Here is a 15,624-nt window from a genome sequence, read left to right as displayed (position 1 = left end):
ATATATCGGTTCTTTATCTCTGTTTTTATTATGAGTCTGTGTACTGTTTACGTGTATGTACGTATGTGGTTATTTTGCTCTTGTTTAATATACACAACAACATTGCTTTTGCCGTAACTATTATTGTTTATTAGATGGGAATCAAAACCTTCTCTGACGTGCTCATTTATTTGTGTTGTCTGTCATGTGAAGGACAGTACACTATTAACGTCTCCACCGCCTCGTTTGGATGGCTCTCTGTCTCGTTTTTCTCAATTCAATATTAGAGACTCTTAATATTCTGTATATTTGAATCAGTCTTGCTACAAGTGAAAATTAATTGTGAGGTTCGTATTCGAATTGTATATTATTATTATTGTTGTTGTCGTTACTGTAAGCGTTAACTATGTGTGGTGGAAAAAATCGTCGTTGGACACGGCATTTTTAGCTTATCTTGCTTGCTTTCATTCGTACTTTTTCTGAGGCTCTACCTCATCCGTAATACATTATATATGTATAGAATTATTTTCATTATTATTATTATTATCATCGGCGTCATTGTCGGGAAGTTTCTTTACACTTTATGATTTTCATCTCATATAGATTTTCGCATATCTAATAGCACTGTCAGACATTGACATTCGATTCAAACTTGCGCGCGCTTGGCCCTCTCTCGTCCTTTCTCTATGTTTTTGTCTTTTAAAATGTTGCCTTTTTAAGCTCGCTCGGTTACGCAATCAATCAGAAGCGTTTCCATTGAATTCCCATTACACTTTATCATATTGTTATCGTAATAATAAGTATCGTTTTAACATGAACAGTGCTAAGGTTAAATGTCATAGGTAAATAATAAGCCATCATCAACATTATCAATATTATAACCATTACCATCGTCATCCTGTTCTTCGTATGAGATTGAGCATTGAGTTGTTTTTTATTTATCGTGGTACTCACCATTAGTATTACTGTTGTCGTTTCTATAATTGCGATTATTAGCTTCCATATCTAGTCGTTATTGGTGTGGTTATTTATATATATATATATATCTTTTTCATTTTCACTCCCTTTGTCTTCCCCTCTGCGCTCCTACTTCGCACAGATCTTTGTTTGAATTCTTCAAAACTTCGGAGTAGACCCATATTCTGCCGATCAATCCCAACTGGTCGTCGAGAACGAACACCGCACTTCCGATTCTGCTGTAACATTGGCTTAGACTAAATACTCTTGACGTCCTGTATTCTTCCTTCCTGATCTGCAACATGACCCGAAAGAATCCTGTATACGAGCGCATTCACATGAAGTCATAGAAACGTGTACTTGTTTTCCATCACCTTGAATTATTTCCTTTATTCTTTGTGCTCGTTATAGTTCTTTCTCATTTTGCTACGGAGTTACTATTGTTTTCCCGTCGTTAATAATTATTATTGTTACTGTTATTGTATCCTATTATAACACTATTATAATTCTATTCTCTATTATTGTGTCTATTTACATATTTTATGGGTGATCCTTTAATTTTCTACAATTAATATTGTATTGTTTACGTCACTCTTTACCACTGTTGTTATGTCAGTATCAACGTGTTCATCCTGATCGGCTGGCATCCTCACTTCATTTATAATGTGTTTAATAACTATAATAATAACAACAACAATAATACAATTATTATTAATAATAGTATATATATATATATATATATAAACTATTTACTAACAATGGCGCGCAGGATAAAAGCAATTTTTTATTTTGATTCGAGGAGGAGTACTCACGTTAACTCGTCCTTTACATTTACATTATTCCTGCTTGAAGGTTTAAAGCGTTGTCGTCTGCGTAAAGCGGCTGTTTTTGTGGAACGTGCTCTAAATAAAAGTGAGTGGCCTGGTATATGGAAATGGCTCCTATCACTTATCATTTTTCTTCGGCCTTTCGCTGTGTTCTATATTTGAGGGCTGTATCGCTATCTTCGATTCAGTGAACGGTCTCAAGCAGTCTAGTATTCACTATATACAAAACAACGCCGCCTTTAAGCGGGAGCAATCCGTTCGGGCCTGTCGTGTGGTTCGAATATTTCGCATTCGACGTTGCACATATTAATCGCCGATACAATTGTTTCGAGGCTGTTGTTGAAGCAGATTCACTGTTATCTAATTGGCCAAGATTGCGGGTTACCGGATTTGCCTTTACGGCCAAGCCAAGCTCCTTACTCGGTTGATCGCCCAGATTCGCTTAACATGTTTGTGTAATATGAACATTTTCCTAGAGCTAAGCCTTGCTGACGTAGCTTGCCCCTGATTGTACTGTTATTTGTTTTACACAGTCCGCTATTTGCTTTTGCCGCATTAGCAGTCGATTAGATCTGGGCATTCGTCACTATTGTTTATCATGCGTATATTGTGACAATAATGTAGCATGATTATCCCTGTCAATTCGTTGTTCTTGTTGCATCCAGGGGTTATTTAAGTTTGAAATTTGACGTAAAATAAATATACTATAGGATAGAGATATTTATGACATTAAAAAGTCAATCGCTAAACATCTAATAGTGGTCTAACTAAGGTTCCACAAATAAAATAGCTCAAAAATTAAATGTTAAAAAGAACGAAAACTCTTCTACGTCACGCGTCGAATTCACACACGCACACATACAACATGAACTATATCAACGAAACTTCAACTACTATGGAACTTCACCAGTGATATGGAAACTACCATATCGTACTCATTTACTAATTATAATAGTAATAAATAGTGCGTATTATCCTGTCACCTTCGACCAGTGTCAGCAAATAATCACCTCAGTCATTATGGCATCCATTATTATCAATATAATTAGTATTATTATTATTTTGCGTTACAAGTGCTCAGCATTAGCGATAATTCATCATTTTCGTACTAATGGATATAATAACAATATTACTAAAATGTAGTAAAAACTGGTAGTAGCTAGGATTTTTCTCCTTTTGTATTGTTCTCATACCATATAAAAGCATAGTCGGTCATCAATCTAATCATCATTACGATTATAGGTATGTAGCCAATATATAGAGATTAGCAGCATATATGTAGTTCACCACACTCCAATCCAGCTATACCAGAATCGCTTTTTTCTCTCCTAATCCTTTCGGCCACTGTCCTAGAGTTTAGAGCCTACACACATATCTTTTGAAAGAGAAATACACGACATATATGTACAGGGTGTCCCGAAAATGAATCATTGTAACTACAGTTTTTACTTATATATAATTAATATGAAAATTCCAAGACAGTTCATATGAATTGTATAACCTTTTCCTACCGTTGCTCTATTGAAAATGCTTTACCGATTGACAAATTTTGACAAACATCCAATGCATGGTACTATGGGACATTTTTTCTCAGTTACGGTTTTTAAATCTTCCAGTGTGGTCAGATCTCTGGCATAGCCTATGTCTTTGAGGTGTGTTCACAAGGAGAGCATTAGATCTAAAGGACGGGCAACATGTCCTATGAAACCTATCAGTTCAAGCCCTCTAAATTTGGAAGATTCTCATGACGACAATACCCTTCGCTGTGGTGGAAACAAAATTAGCCATTGTAACCAAAGTCCTTTCGAAGGCGCAACAAAACAAACTTTTGCAATGGATTACCACCAGTACATGCATCTTTTCGGGACATACTCTAATATATACGTGAATATATATACGAATTGTTATTATGCAAATATTTGTCTCATCCGTTCGGTGTGGGAGTATCGTGTTAGAATGATAACGTGGCGATCACAAACAAGAGTAACTTTTCTTAGAAATCATCTCATGGTTTCTGGTCGGCTATCCGCGTTCATCCACGGTTACTCAGCTCAGTCAGCGCTCTTTCTATATCTATCATTATACGTATTCAAATATATCCGCTCTCTTATATGTAACTGTCAATCAATCTCCAGCAAACGAGAGGTTTACTAATCGTCCCCTCAAAATATCCACTACATCAAACGAAGTCTTACTCTATATGCTCAGTTACTAGATCAGTAAAAAATTGCACTACGAACTCGTTAGGGAGGAGTGGAAATACAAGGAGCACTTCGACGAAAACAACTAGAACATTGTAAGGTATGGAAACAGTATTTGAAATACCGTCGTTGATAATCTAGTATCTTCTATAATACGCGAAGCCATATTATTCAAACAATATAGTTATTTGCCCCCTCCTCCGCCCCTCGCTCCGTGTCATCATATGAATCACCGGTAAGCACTCCGACACCTACCTGTGTACCTATATCGACGTACTTAATCAATGTATCATATATACTATCAGATTGTTGGCGTTAGTATTGAATTGGATTCAATGAGTTGTCGTTTGCGTATAGCACTGTATTCGTCATCAGTTGTCTACCGGTTCCTTATATTTGTAGCAGTCGTACAACAAGTGGCAGCTGTTATGTACAATGAGAGCTTCTTTGTGGTAGTTGTCGTAGGAGTATATACATTTTTAATGTCGACCCGCGTTGGCAAGGCTAATGTTGCCACCTAGGCTGCGAGATAGGATTCCGAAGCGGGGCATTCCGGGAGGAAGAGCCGCGGGTTTGGAGGACCAGGATTAGCCCGATTTTATGTATCCGGATTATATGCGGGTATCGGTCTGTAGCCGTTCGGTAGCAGTTCATTCACATGATGATGATTCTTATAGGTGTGACTGCCGCTGCTGTCATCATTATTATCGTGGTTACTGTCCTATTCGTGGTTATAGTTGTCACAGTTACAATCATTAGACTCTTATTACTATTATCATGATAATTCTGCATCAATTTTCTTCTTCTTATTATTATGCTTTTTGTATTGGGTTATCATCGATGACTTTCATTATGAGTTGATTAGTAACGTTAGTTGATTTAACGATGAATGCATGGATGAATGGAGCTTAAGCTAAGGAAAGGCGGGGAAGCGCAGACGGACGAGCGGGCCTCGACACATTTTTTTTTTCTACTTAAATAAACCGTTTTGTCTTTCTGAGAGCCAAAATTTCGCCAGAGAGACCTACAGGATCGTATGGTTATCATATCGTTCAGGATAAGCGTCGTTGTAATGATTTATGAAGCACGCTCGCTCGACGGCACTAGATCCGCGTCTGATGTCGGATTTGAACTAGAGAACGGTGCCCTTGCGCTGTTCAGATCTGCCTGCCTCTTGTTTTACAGCACGTCTTCTTTGCATCGGTATTCATTAATGGACCTATCAAAGTTTAACGGACAGTCTTGTAACTAGCTTTCAACAGGCTTTCTTTGCCCAAGGTGTATTGGCGTCTGAAATTACGTTACAAACTCAATGCACGGAAAACCTGGTCAGCACTTGTTACTATGACTTGTACGATCTCTATTCGAATTGATGTGAGCGCGTCAAGTAGAGTCTACTGTGAAATTCTATTGGTTTTTATTAGTATTGTTCGTCTAACTGTTTCATGTTTCTAACTGAGCCGCTATTTCGTTTTGTTAAAACGCCCTATTTAGACATGACTTTTTCCTTTCGCTAAATAAAGCGCGTAAAAAAGCACTTAAATTATTTTCTCTAATATCCCAATCAGTTATTTTATTCACTGAACAATGTATCTAATTGCCTTATTTACTTCAATGTCTGTCCGTTGAATATCAAACTTTATATATAGGAAGATAGAGAGAGCGACCGATTCTAATAGTGACCTTAATCGTATACATCAATCGTGTGTGTAGTTAGCTAACCCGAGTGAGGGCCCCAATGCGTGAATCAGCGGAGTTCAATTGGCCAAATGCGAAACATAAAAACTCACTACGAACGGTCTCCTGCCGTACCTTCTGGCTGCTTTTGCTATTTGAATATTTACCTCGATCAGCGGTATCGCAGGAAACTGATGGATTTCGTAGCATAGAAAAAGTAGAGAAATGTTCATGAACGGCCCAAATAATGGCTATATTGCAAACAGTATGCCTCATCTTTGCCTGGCTTATAGACACTTGACGGTCTGCTATATGCGCGTGAAATCCCATTTCAGCATTCAGTCTTCTATTGCTGAGCGCTTGAGTAGCTCGTCTGTTTGTTATTTCCGTCGCTGCGCAAGAAAGGACGTGTGTGTATTAGGTAGAATGCAGATAAAAGAGACATACATATCCGTTGCTCACCCGTATTGAGCCAACGATTTCATGCTCACGTCGAATGTTTTTTTTACATCTAAGTACCTATAACAACAACTTGGGTGGAGCTTCCATTGTTGTTATTGTTGTTGTTGTTGTATTTTTGGCTATTTTTGCTCTGCTTTGCCTGTTGTCATCGATAGCCACTGGCAAGCCCAATGAGGTTCGGATGATCGAGTTCGGAGTTTCGCCCAGCAGAGTGCACCTCGATTTCAGCGGGCTGCAAAAGTATCGTTGATTCAGGTACCGTGCGTTTATTCCTAATCATGTTGATTAGCATTAGCCTATTATTTGTAACCTACCTAGTGTTAACTATATATAGTTGTTTATTAAGGTGCATGTTTTTTCTCTGTCTATGTAAAGGAAAATGATCTGCTATTCTGTTTAACTGTTGTAGTGGGGCAAGTGGGAGAAATTGCTTACGCCTCATGGGAACTATGATGGGTCCCTTTGAAGAGGCTAATCATTTCAATAGCTCAGGGCTCTTAAATTTGATAGCAAACGTCTACGAGTATAACATGAATTTACATGATCTTGCGTAAACGATCCGAATGAACATGTGCATCCCAGAAGACTTGAAAAGTCCTCTGGATTGCAACGTCATCTAGCCCCTCCTTGACTCTGGATAGAAGATGCCCTTGGCGTCGTTTACAGTCACAGCCCCGAACGTTACCCTTGAATCCCATAAAACATATTACATAAAAAAAAAATACATTTTTCAATACAAGCATTGCTGGAATTTCAAGCCATATGGATCAAGGAGGGTAACTAATGTCACAGTATATTGCGTAAGCGGACTTCAGACGAAAATCTGTATTCATAATGCATCCAACGATAGCATATGACCTGCTTATCCGTTTCAATATTACAACAGCATGTTAGCATTTTTATAATGTAATCATAATCGCCACACATTACTACACACACATGCCATACAAAATAGTTAATTATCTAGCATAATGAATTTATCGTATATAGCATCACTTCTCCCCTATAGTTGGCATCACCTCACCGACCGCGGCGACCCCACGACTTTGAAAGTTGCTTGGTCGCGACGCGGCAATGGGGCGGGGCATAGGCATCCGTTGGAGTGAAACATCGTCTTTCCCACCACTATCGCCACCTGCCGGGCTTCGAAAGCTCTTTAGATTTGGTGCGTAACTATTACGATTATGAATGCATGTAGTTTGACGGCGTTACATTATTGTCTTACTGTTATTATTCCCCATTTTTGACTGCTAATATCAACCAAGGCAGCATAACAACTTTATAGTATCGATCTGCTTGGTAAATTGCTGGATACGTTGCGTTACTATTTTCCGTTATTATTTATTAAAAATAGGGCAATCGGATAGGCGGCGGCGCGGCCGGGAGCTGGCAGAAATCATTTTTATCACTATCATCATCATCATCATCATCATCACCACCACCACCACCGCCACCGTCATCATCATCATTATTATCAATATCATCATCATCATCATTGTTATTATTATTATTACTATTATTATTATTATTATTATTATTATTATTATTATTATTATTATTATTATTATTATTGTCATTATCATCATCACCATTATTATTATTATTATTATTATCATCACCATCATCATCATCGTCGCCGTCGTCGTCGTCGTCGTCGTGAAAAGCAGCATCAGCGTCGTCATCTTACGATGAAATTGGACATTCTATTCATCTGCACTTCAGTGTTCAATGGCCGTATTAATATTAACCGGACTCTGCTCTTCTAAATGATCGTTATTACAGACTGGCCCTAATCGTGTCTCCGCAATTCTACTTTATCGATGTCGCTCCATCGTCTTGCCATACATCGACTGAGCTGGTTGCACATGTGCATCATCGCCGGAACAGGACATTTTGTATATTTTTTTCTTGTTGTTGTTATTATTATGGTATTAAGTCTGTCTGTTTATCATATAATTCTTCAAATGAGGTAAAATGACATCGATGTGCGCTCATACTGAAGGTAATAATTTGTTACTGAGTAGAACCTGTCGTACGATGATGCTAGAACTTATTCGCTGACTGAGTTACTGAGCCGTTGACTGAGGCGGGTAGAAGACACGTGGGTTAGAATATAATGGTATATCAAGATATTTACCTTTTTTCGTCCTCTGCCTGCTATTTGCCCATTCATACATATTTACACCTACGAGCTCGACTGTGCTCGCGCCTCCAAGAGACGCCCGCATTCTCACTTTCGTACCTATGCACCCGCGCAAACCGAACCGATTTCTGTTTTGGTTTCGTGTGTTTACATCCAGACATTACGGATGTGTTTACATTTCGTCGGCCTTACCGGCACTCGCGTACCTGTTCCTCTTTTTGCTCTCCTATTTGCACTTTTATTCCTTTTATTTTTTTTAGATAAGTGCTCCCAATCTGTTTCCTTATATCCACATTTGATCAAAGTTATTGTTCCGTGATCGTGTTTATCGTGGTGTTAACGGATCGTCTGCACGCCGGAAATCTCTCTTCGTCATGTTCATTGAATGTGTTATATGTAACCTGTGTGATCAGCCCCAGTTTTTCTAGATCGTCTCTGAGTGAAGGTAACAAATTATTATTGTTGATTATATGGTTTTTAACTATCTTGTTGAATTTTTACAGGAGAGATTTAACAATCTATGTGCGTTTCACGGAAAGAAATGATATTGATCGTAATGATGAGAAGAAAAAAACTAGAATGGTTTTACCTAATCACGAACGCAAGCAGCCACGCAACCTGTTGCCTCCGTTGTATTAGGCGTCGTAGAGAACTAAGTAAGTTGGCCTGTACTGACTATGTCAGAAACAATGCACTATTCACGATACGTTCCATTGGAAGTTTCATAGAATTTTTATAGTAGAGTATTATATAAATAGATTTGCCAATGTTGTCTCTCATCACAAGCGTGCTTTTCATCGGAACACCCGTTAATCTCGTTCATTTGATTAATAATCATAAGAAAAATTACTAGCAGCGTTGCGTTTCAGCTTGCTATAGTTTCTGATTGCAAGTTAACTTTCTCTCGAGGAATCGTTCGGTCAGTCTCTTTGTCGAAATCAATCTCTTTCTGTCAGATAAACAGTCATACACCAGTCTCTAAACAGGGGAATATTAACGCCCATTGTCTTTATCTGCTGGTTTTTTTCTTTCTTTTCTGGGCTAGTCCGCTCCACTGCTATAAATATTCTAAGTATATATATATATATATATATATATTAGAATCTAAGCATGTATAATAAGCCTATCGCTAACACAATTTACATCGTCATTTCACTAGCGTTAACATTTTTGTTGTTGTTGTTGTTGTTCTCACAGTTCTTCGATCTCCGGCAAATTCTGTCCTAGTCGACCGAAAACCCAATCACTGTGTCGTCTTGTTAAACATTTCCCGTTCACTTTTCTTTATAATGTTACCGCCGTCATCTTCACTCATTCGTTTACTATATAATTAATGAAACTTCAGCCACCATAATCAGCATATGTTATCAATATTTGCAACAATCTGGAAGAGCTCTCGCCAGTGCACACATGCATTAAGAAGCGGAAATATTATCGCCATTATCAATAGTATTATTACTTCTATTAAGGAAATGCTTTATAACACGTCAAATCTTCATCAATGAATCAATTCATTATTTATTGAAAGAAAGGGGAGGCTGTAGGTTGTAGGAAACGATTTGTTTCTGTCAGTTTTAGCTCTTGTAAGTCTGGCGCCCACCCCCTGGTTGGAGACAGGGGTGCAGAACCCATCGAAGCATAATTTTTCTGCACGCCGGGCCCCAGTTTACAAATTCAGTTATTACTATTATTACTAGCGACCACCAGGACGTTCTCATGAATACCTAGAGTAATAGCGGCGGCGGCGTCGTAACGTCGTCGAAAGTTTTTCTCTGATCGTTTATGAGCCTCAAAAAATCAACAAAGCCAAGACTTTTCGCGTCGCTTCGCCTCTATAAAGCTGTGGGTGAATCACATGTATGTATGAATCGTTACGAACACCCGGCAGTCGGCCTGTTTTGACAACATTTTGTTGCCTACATAGTTGTTACTGTTGCTGATGTCGTCTATATTCTTTTTTTTTTTATTCTCTCGTGTCTTGAAATGTATTCTCCGATAATGCCCCTTTCCGTAATAGCCATGAATAGTCTTGTTAATTCGACTTTTCAATCCATGAGGAATCCGCGACACCCCAGGACCAACTGCTTTGCGCCTTTGAACGACAGGGTCAGAGGAGAGAATTGCGCTTGGTACCGGCGCTGGTAAGTAGAGCCGCCCTCCAACGGGATCGCAGTCAGTGTGCAAACGCTTGCTTGGCTATTTTGTGGTTTTTTTTTTGTTTGTGTGTACTAACAAGTTTTTTTTTGTGTGCGAACGTAGCTTGCCCAGGCGTCTGTGACCGTGTAGTTGCTATTCTATTTACCGTTTCGGTACCTATATTATTCTTTTGTTATCTACTACGCGTAACTGGTGGTCATATCACAGTGGACGTTTCCTTAGAGGTCTTTATTCATTATTGTTTTATCAGTATCCCGTTATATGATTACTATTATTGTGATTACTATTACGGTTCCATTGAGGAACATCCCCTCGATATTTTCTAAGGGGACGACTTCTGCAGCAGCATCCACTGCCAAATTCAGTCCCTAGCGTTTACTATTCTCGCACACCCCAAGTCCGTCTCGAAGCGGTGGTTAGCATAGATTTGTAGGACAAATGGCAGTTGTACATAAAACCCAGTCCTAGGATCGGTGTAATAGTTCAATCACTTATGTGATTCGACCGAATATTTGCTCGAACGGCATTCAGTTGATGACATCAACCAATTTCGTCATTAAGAATATTGGTAACAGTATGGACTGAAGTAGAAGCTATCATTATGGCTCATTAACTTGGTTTAACTCTTGTTATCAATACAGGGATCGAGTTACTGATCAGACACACGATTGCCTTTTTTTTTTTGCCACACGAACTTTCGATATTCAAAAGTTATCAATGTTCATCGCTTACTCTTTAATGAAATTTTATTCCGGTTTGTTTGTTCGTGTATCTGTCTTTTTTCATTAGTGATTGTTCGCTATTCACTGGATTCTGCGCTCTGGTTTATTCGCTTACATAGCTGATTGAACTTCCCTGTTTCTTCAGTTATGTATGTTTGTTTGATGTAGCTCAGTGCTGTTCGTCTGCATTTCTCTCTGTGTCGTCTGCTCGCTCGCCTGCTTCGTCTGCATCTGCGGAACTGGTGTTATTGTTGTGTTTCGATTCACCGCTTGCATACATACATTCATTCATCCATCAATATAATTGTATTTGTTCGGCTTTGCTCGATTTGCTCAGTGGTGCATTTACTTCCATCTGCTGCTTACGTTATAGTCTATTCTCGTTTTATGTCGACCTGTGACGTTTGCACAATTTGCGCAATGCCTTTTACCGTACTCGTCGTAGCATGTTACTGTCGCTCTGTTGATGTTTTTGATTCTTTACATCGTCTGCGTCTACTCGTACATTTCGTTTCCATTTAATTCTTTGCTTCCGTGCTGATACCAGCCTACTTGTCAACATCATTCAGCCATCAGAATTGCCTTCATCGTAAAACTAGACGTTCAAGGCATTACCTGTTCTCTGCATCTGTTTAACAGTATAGCACTTCTTTTCCCTCGGTGTTTCGTATTAAATTAGTACGATAACTTTTCATCGTATCAGTAAAATCATCAGTCGGTGAATATTCGCATGTACGATTAATGCTGCTGCTGCTGCTGCTGCTGCTGCTGTTGTTGTTGTTGTTGTTATTATGATGGTTATTATTGTTTTTACTGCATTGGATTTGTTATTCAAAATCGTCTACTTTTCGTGCAGGTTATTCTCCTTTAATTTATGTTGCTTTGGAACATTAATTGTTCGTTCTATGGTCGCAATCGTTGGTTTTGCGGTTGTCGTTCGTCGTATTTGATTTTTCTGTGGGTGTTTGATTCCTTCTTCTTTGTTGTATTCAATACCACTATATTAACGTTTTTCTGGTTGTTATTGTTATCATTATAACGGTTGTGTGTTATGTAGACGGTGCGCAATTGCAGAAGGATAATTGCGTGCAATGCTTTGGCGCGGTGCGTTATTTTCAACAGTGCGAACAGGCGCGTGCCGCGCCCGAAGGACGGCGGCGCTTTCTTCTTTGTTATTTTGCACATTGCAGACAAAAATTGTAATATTAGCAATAATGTTTTTAGTAATCTTAATACTAATCAATTATCCACTTATAATAGAAAACTAATTTATTGGTTTCTGTCACCCGTGCATAACTAGCAAGCCATGACTCCTACCAGTCACTCAGATAGCAAGCCAACGACCCGGACAACTTTTTGATTCGCTGCTTGGATCGATCTGTGTTCTAGCGGAAGGGTGAAGCAAATAGAGAATCGATCGTCTTGACAATTGAAGGCATTGACCAAGTCTAGAAAAATGAATGGCACCCAGCTATAAGTGGACTGTTTCGGTAAGAGGCACAGCGTTTCGTACTTGGTGCTGAATTGCACCAAATATGAGTCAAGTGCATTTTTTCTAATGCTTCCACATAAAATGAGAGACCCTTGGCCCGTTAAATTCGGGCAAGCGCGTACGCTAATCACGGCCGTTGAGAGCCATCGGATAGAAATCAGCCTATAGCTACTTTAATGCTGTTGAGGCTCATTTTACTTTCCATTGTTCCCCTTCGCTTGCCACGATGCAGCGAAATTTGAGAGAAGTGTTTCAAAACAGTTTTCGGTAAATTTGGAGGGGTAAAGCGGCGACGGATTGTACGTGGAGAAGATCTCGGAAATAGGAAGAAACGCGATCGTGTTCGTGAGTAATTGCACAGATGGCTGACGTTCAACATCAACAAGTAAATATATTGGGTCCGTTTGATTCTCCTAACAAATAAACTATATAGATGGGGATATTTCTGGGAAGGGCATAAACACGAAGCAACTGCGTACGGGCACTTGGTCCGATGCAGTGCGGTTGGATATGAATCGTAAATAATGATTATTATGTTTAATATAATTTTTTTTCACGCGTCTCATTCAGACAATAATTGTTCTTTTTTGACTTTACTTCCTACGTCTATTCACAATTTCTCTATAATCAATGCTGATAGGAGTATTCCGCAGTAGCATCCAGTATTACTAGTAATGATGCTAGTAACAGTAATTCTTGTATAATGTTTCGTGCTGTGAACGACACACGCCTAATGAATATACAACGTCTGTGATCTGCTCCCCCTTGTTGCCTTATATTGGTTTAGTATTCTTGTAGCTATTATCATCGTTATGATCATTATTATGATTGTATATATATTACAGCCTACGGTGAGTGCATAGCTAGGAGCTTGTAGTCTCGACGGCCGTGCAGAGCTGGCGAGGTTAGCCGTGAAGGCGAGAGCGGTTTAAAGCTCAAGCAAATCGGCTTTCGATACTCGAGGCACCGCGTCCGCCTGAAGCAACATGGGTGGACGTGTGCACGCAATCCGCCATTTGTAGATACAAGGGTAATAAGCGAACTGCATGAGTACGCTACAGCGGTGGAGTGCGCGCCACTATCGATCCTGTTGCCGGCCGACGTGCTTCGACATCTCAACCGATCACGAAGGTACTTTCTTCTCCGGGGAGCCTGTCATGAGCCGGGCGAGGATGCTCGTCTTTGAGATCTTCATCGTCATCGGCGTGATCTTCACTTTAATTTTTTTCTCTCTTTAGGACACTTATCATTGATCTTTCATAAATACTCCTCACAGTCACGAATAGTGCCCTCGTTGTATTCGTAGCGTTGCGTGGAAGCCTATGAAGAAAGGCTGCATGTCTTGTACAATAGCTTAAACTAAATCATTCTCTCCCTTTGTATTGACTTTATTTTACGTTCTATTCTGCTCGAAGGATGATTGCACCGCGTGGATGTCGATATATGTTGAATGATAATGATGATGATGATGATGGTGGTGGTAGTGATGATGATGATTGCCGTGATGTACCAAAGTCGTCGTACATTCTTAATTACTGATGTTCGCCATCTAGCGCCTCAAGGTACTTCTGATCAATGAAAAGTGTCACGACCTTATGGCTACAGAATCCAAGAAAATCAGAAATTATTGATTAGTTAAGTCACGCCCATATCAGATTTTTTTTCCAATAAAGAGCATGCATTTACCATTCGACCTCGAGGTTGTGAATGGGTCAATTAATATTGCAAGATTCGTTTTAAAGGATTCATAAAAGTATTTTACAATCAATTTTGTAAACGAGAGTGAAGATGCTCAAGAGTAAGGTCACAGTTGCCTGACGTTCCTATGCCGTTACGAGTGGAAGAAAAATGCTTCAGTCTCTCCGAGGATTCTTTAGATTTAGCAGGCCAGGGAAAATAGGTGAACGATTCTCTAAGTTCCAACCTACTCGCTGTACATGATTAGCTACTTATATATCAGAACTACATGAAGTACACGTCAGGTCGTGCTCCATCTTACCGTAGAGGTAGCAATAAGAGGATGATGACAGGAAAGACCATCTTGACGTAGGGCCATGGCGCAAAGCCGAAGAAACACATCACGGCTAGCTGAACTACCTGACATATTGTGAACGCGTGGATTTTACGTTGAGGGCAGCGGCGGATGTAATGGTTTGGCGGATATGCTGCCTGCTCCATGAAGAGTAGCGTAATGCGTTCGAACATTTGATTACCATTTAACGAGGTGATCGCCATATAGAGAAAGAGGCCATCTAGCACCGCTGTTGGTATATATCCCAACGGATAGGGCAGTAGGAATATCGATAAACCGATAAGAATGTGCGATACGACCCCTGTTAGACGAGTTTCTCGTACTCGTACGATTCTGTAAGAAAAAATAAAACAGGCAAGATGGCACCCGAGGTTGAGTGTAATTACCTGTTAATTCATACATGTATGTGTATGTGTTGTCTATATAATCAGTATTTACTCATGGGGAAAGGAAAAGTGCATTTAATGATGAATATAATTTTGAACATGAACAAACAAATAGCCGTATGGCAAACAAGTGTTTCTAAATTTCCTAAGCTTGCATCTGGGTTATCATTGCAGCATGAATCGATGACAAAAAAACACTAGGAGATCTAAAGAAACATCTTTACATTCACCGTGTACGTATACTGTACCATTTCAAATTTTATCGCAAACAGCTAGAAAAGGAACGCGGCATTTTAAGAACTAATAGAGGCTATTAAATTTATTATATCATGAACTAATTTTTAACCGCCTAAATAATTATCGATCTGGCGGTAGCAATGGTTTTAAACGAACATTTCATAAACGTGTCCCTGGTCGACGCGTTCCTCCACATCGGCCATGCCGCGCACGTGTAATGGCGAGTGCGGTAGCACGCCGTGCATCCATGGCAGTCCGTATAATGACAGGAACCCGTTCAGGATGCCCACGACAAACAGGTCCATATGGTACGCGGCGCCCTTTTTTAATCTGCAAGCAAACATCGATATAG

At 39.5% G+C, this 15,624-nt stretch overlaps 1 protein-coding gene and 2 long non-coding RNA genes across 3 annotated transcripts; 1 reads left to right on the top strand and 2 right to left on the bottom strand.

Moving 5' to 3' along the window:
- Nucleotides 1-106: 106 nt before the first annotated feature.
- On the bottom strand, nt 107-6,886 carry LOC111273105 (uncharacterized). Its single transcript, XR_002687872.2, has 2 exons — nt 1,749-6,886; nt 107-1,231 (listed from the first exon to the last, which is right to left on the bottom strand). It is a non-coding gene; the product is annotated as an uncharacterized LOC111273105 (long non-coding RNA).
- Nucleotides 6,887-7,718: 832 nt separating this feature from the next.
- LOC111273103 (uncharacterized) lies at nt 7,719-14,132 on the top strand. Its single transcript, XR_015315949.1, has 3 exons — nt 7,719-8,902; nt 9,444-13,748; nt 14,033-14,132. It is a non-coding gene; the product is annotated as an uncharacterized LOC111273103 (long non-coding RNA).
- On the bottom strand, nt 12,984-15,599 carry LOC111273102 (solute carrier family 4 member 11). Its single transcript, XM_022854789.1, has 3 exons — nt 15,429-15,599; nt 14,617-14,982; nt 12,984-14,216 (listed from the first exon to the last, which is right to left on the bottom strand). Exons 1-3 carry the CDS (start codon nt 15,575-15,577, stop codon nt 14,150-14,152), a joined length of 582 nt encoding a protein of 193 aa, XP_022710524.1. The 5' UTR covers nt 15,578-15,599; the 3' UTR covers nt 12,984-14,149.
- Between the last annotated feature and the right edge of the window lie 25 nt (nt 15,600-15,624).

The sequence above is a fragment of the Varroa jacobsoni genome, unplaced genomic scaffold, assembly GCF_002532875.2.
Source record: "Varroa jacobsoni isolate VJ856 unplaced genomic scaffold, vjacob_1.0 contig04788, whole genome shotgun sequence".
NCBI lineage: Eukaryota > Metazoa > Arthropoda > Arachnida > Mesostigmata > Varroidae > Varroa > Varroa jacobsoni.
Note: the sequence above shows the minus strand (reverse complement) of the source record. Positions and strands in the feature narration are given on the sequence as shown.

Excerpts from the sequence above, each read along its gene's own strand:
- LOC111273102 (XM_022854789.1), bottom strand. The coding sequence starts at position 15,577 with ATGGACCTGTTTGTCGTGGGCATCCTGAACGGGTTCCTGTCATTATAC. Across the intron at positions 14,983-15,428 it reads CAGGGACACGTTTATGAAAT|AATCGTACGAGTACGAGAAA; the intron begins GTTCGTTTAAAA and ends TTTTTCTTACAG. Across the intron at positions 14,217-14,616 it reads CTCTTATTGCTACCTCTACG|CCATAAGGTCGTGACACTTT; the intron begins GTAAGATGGAGC and ends TGGATTCTGTAG.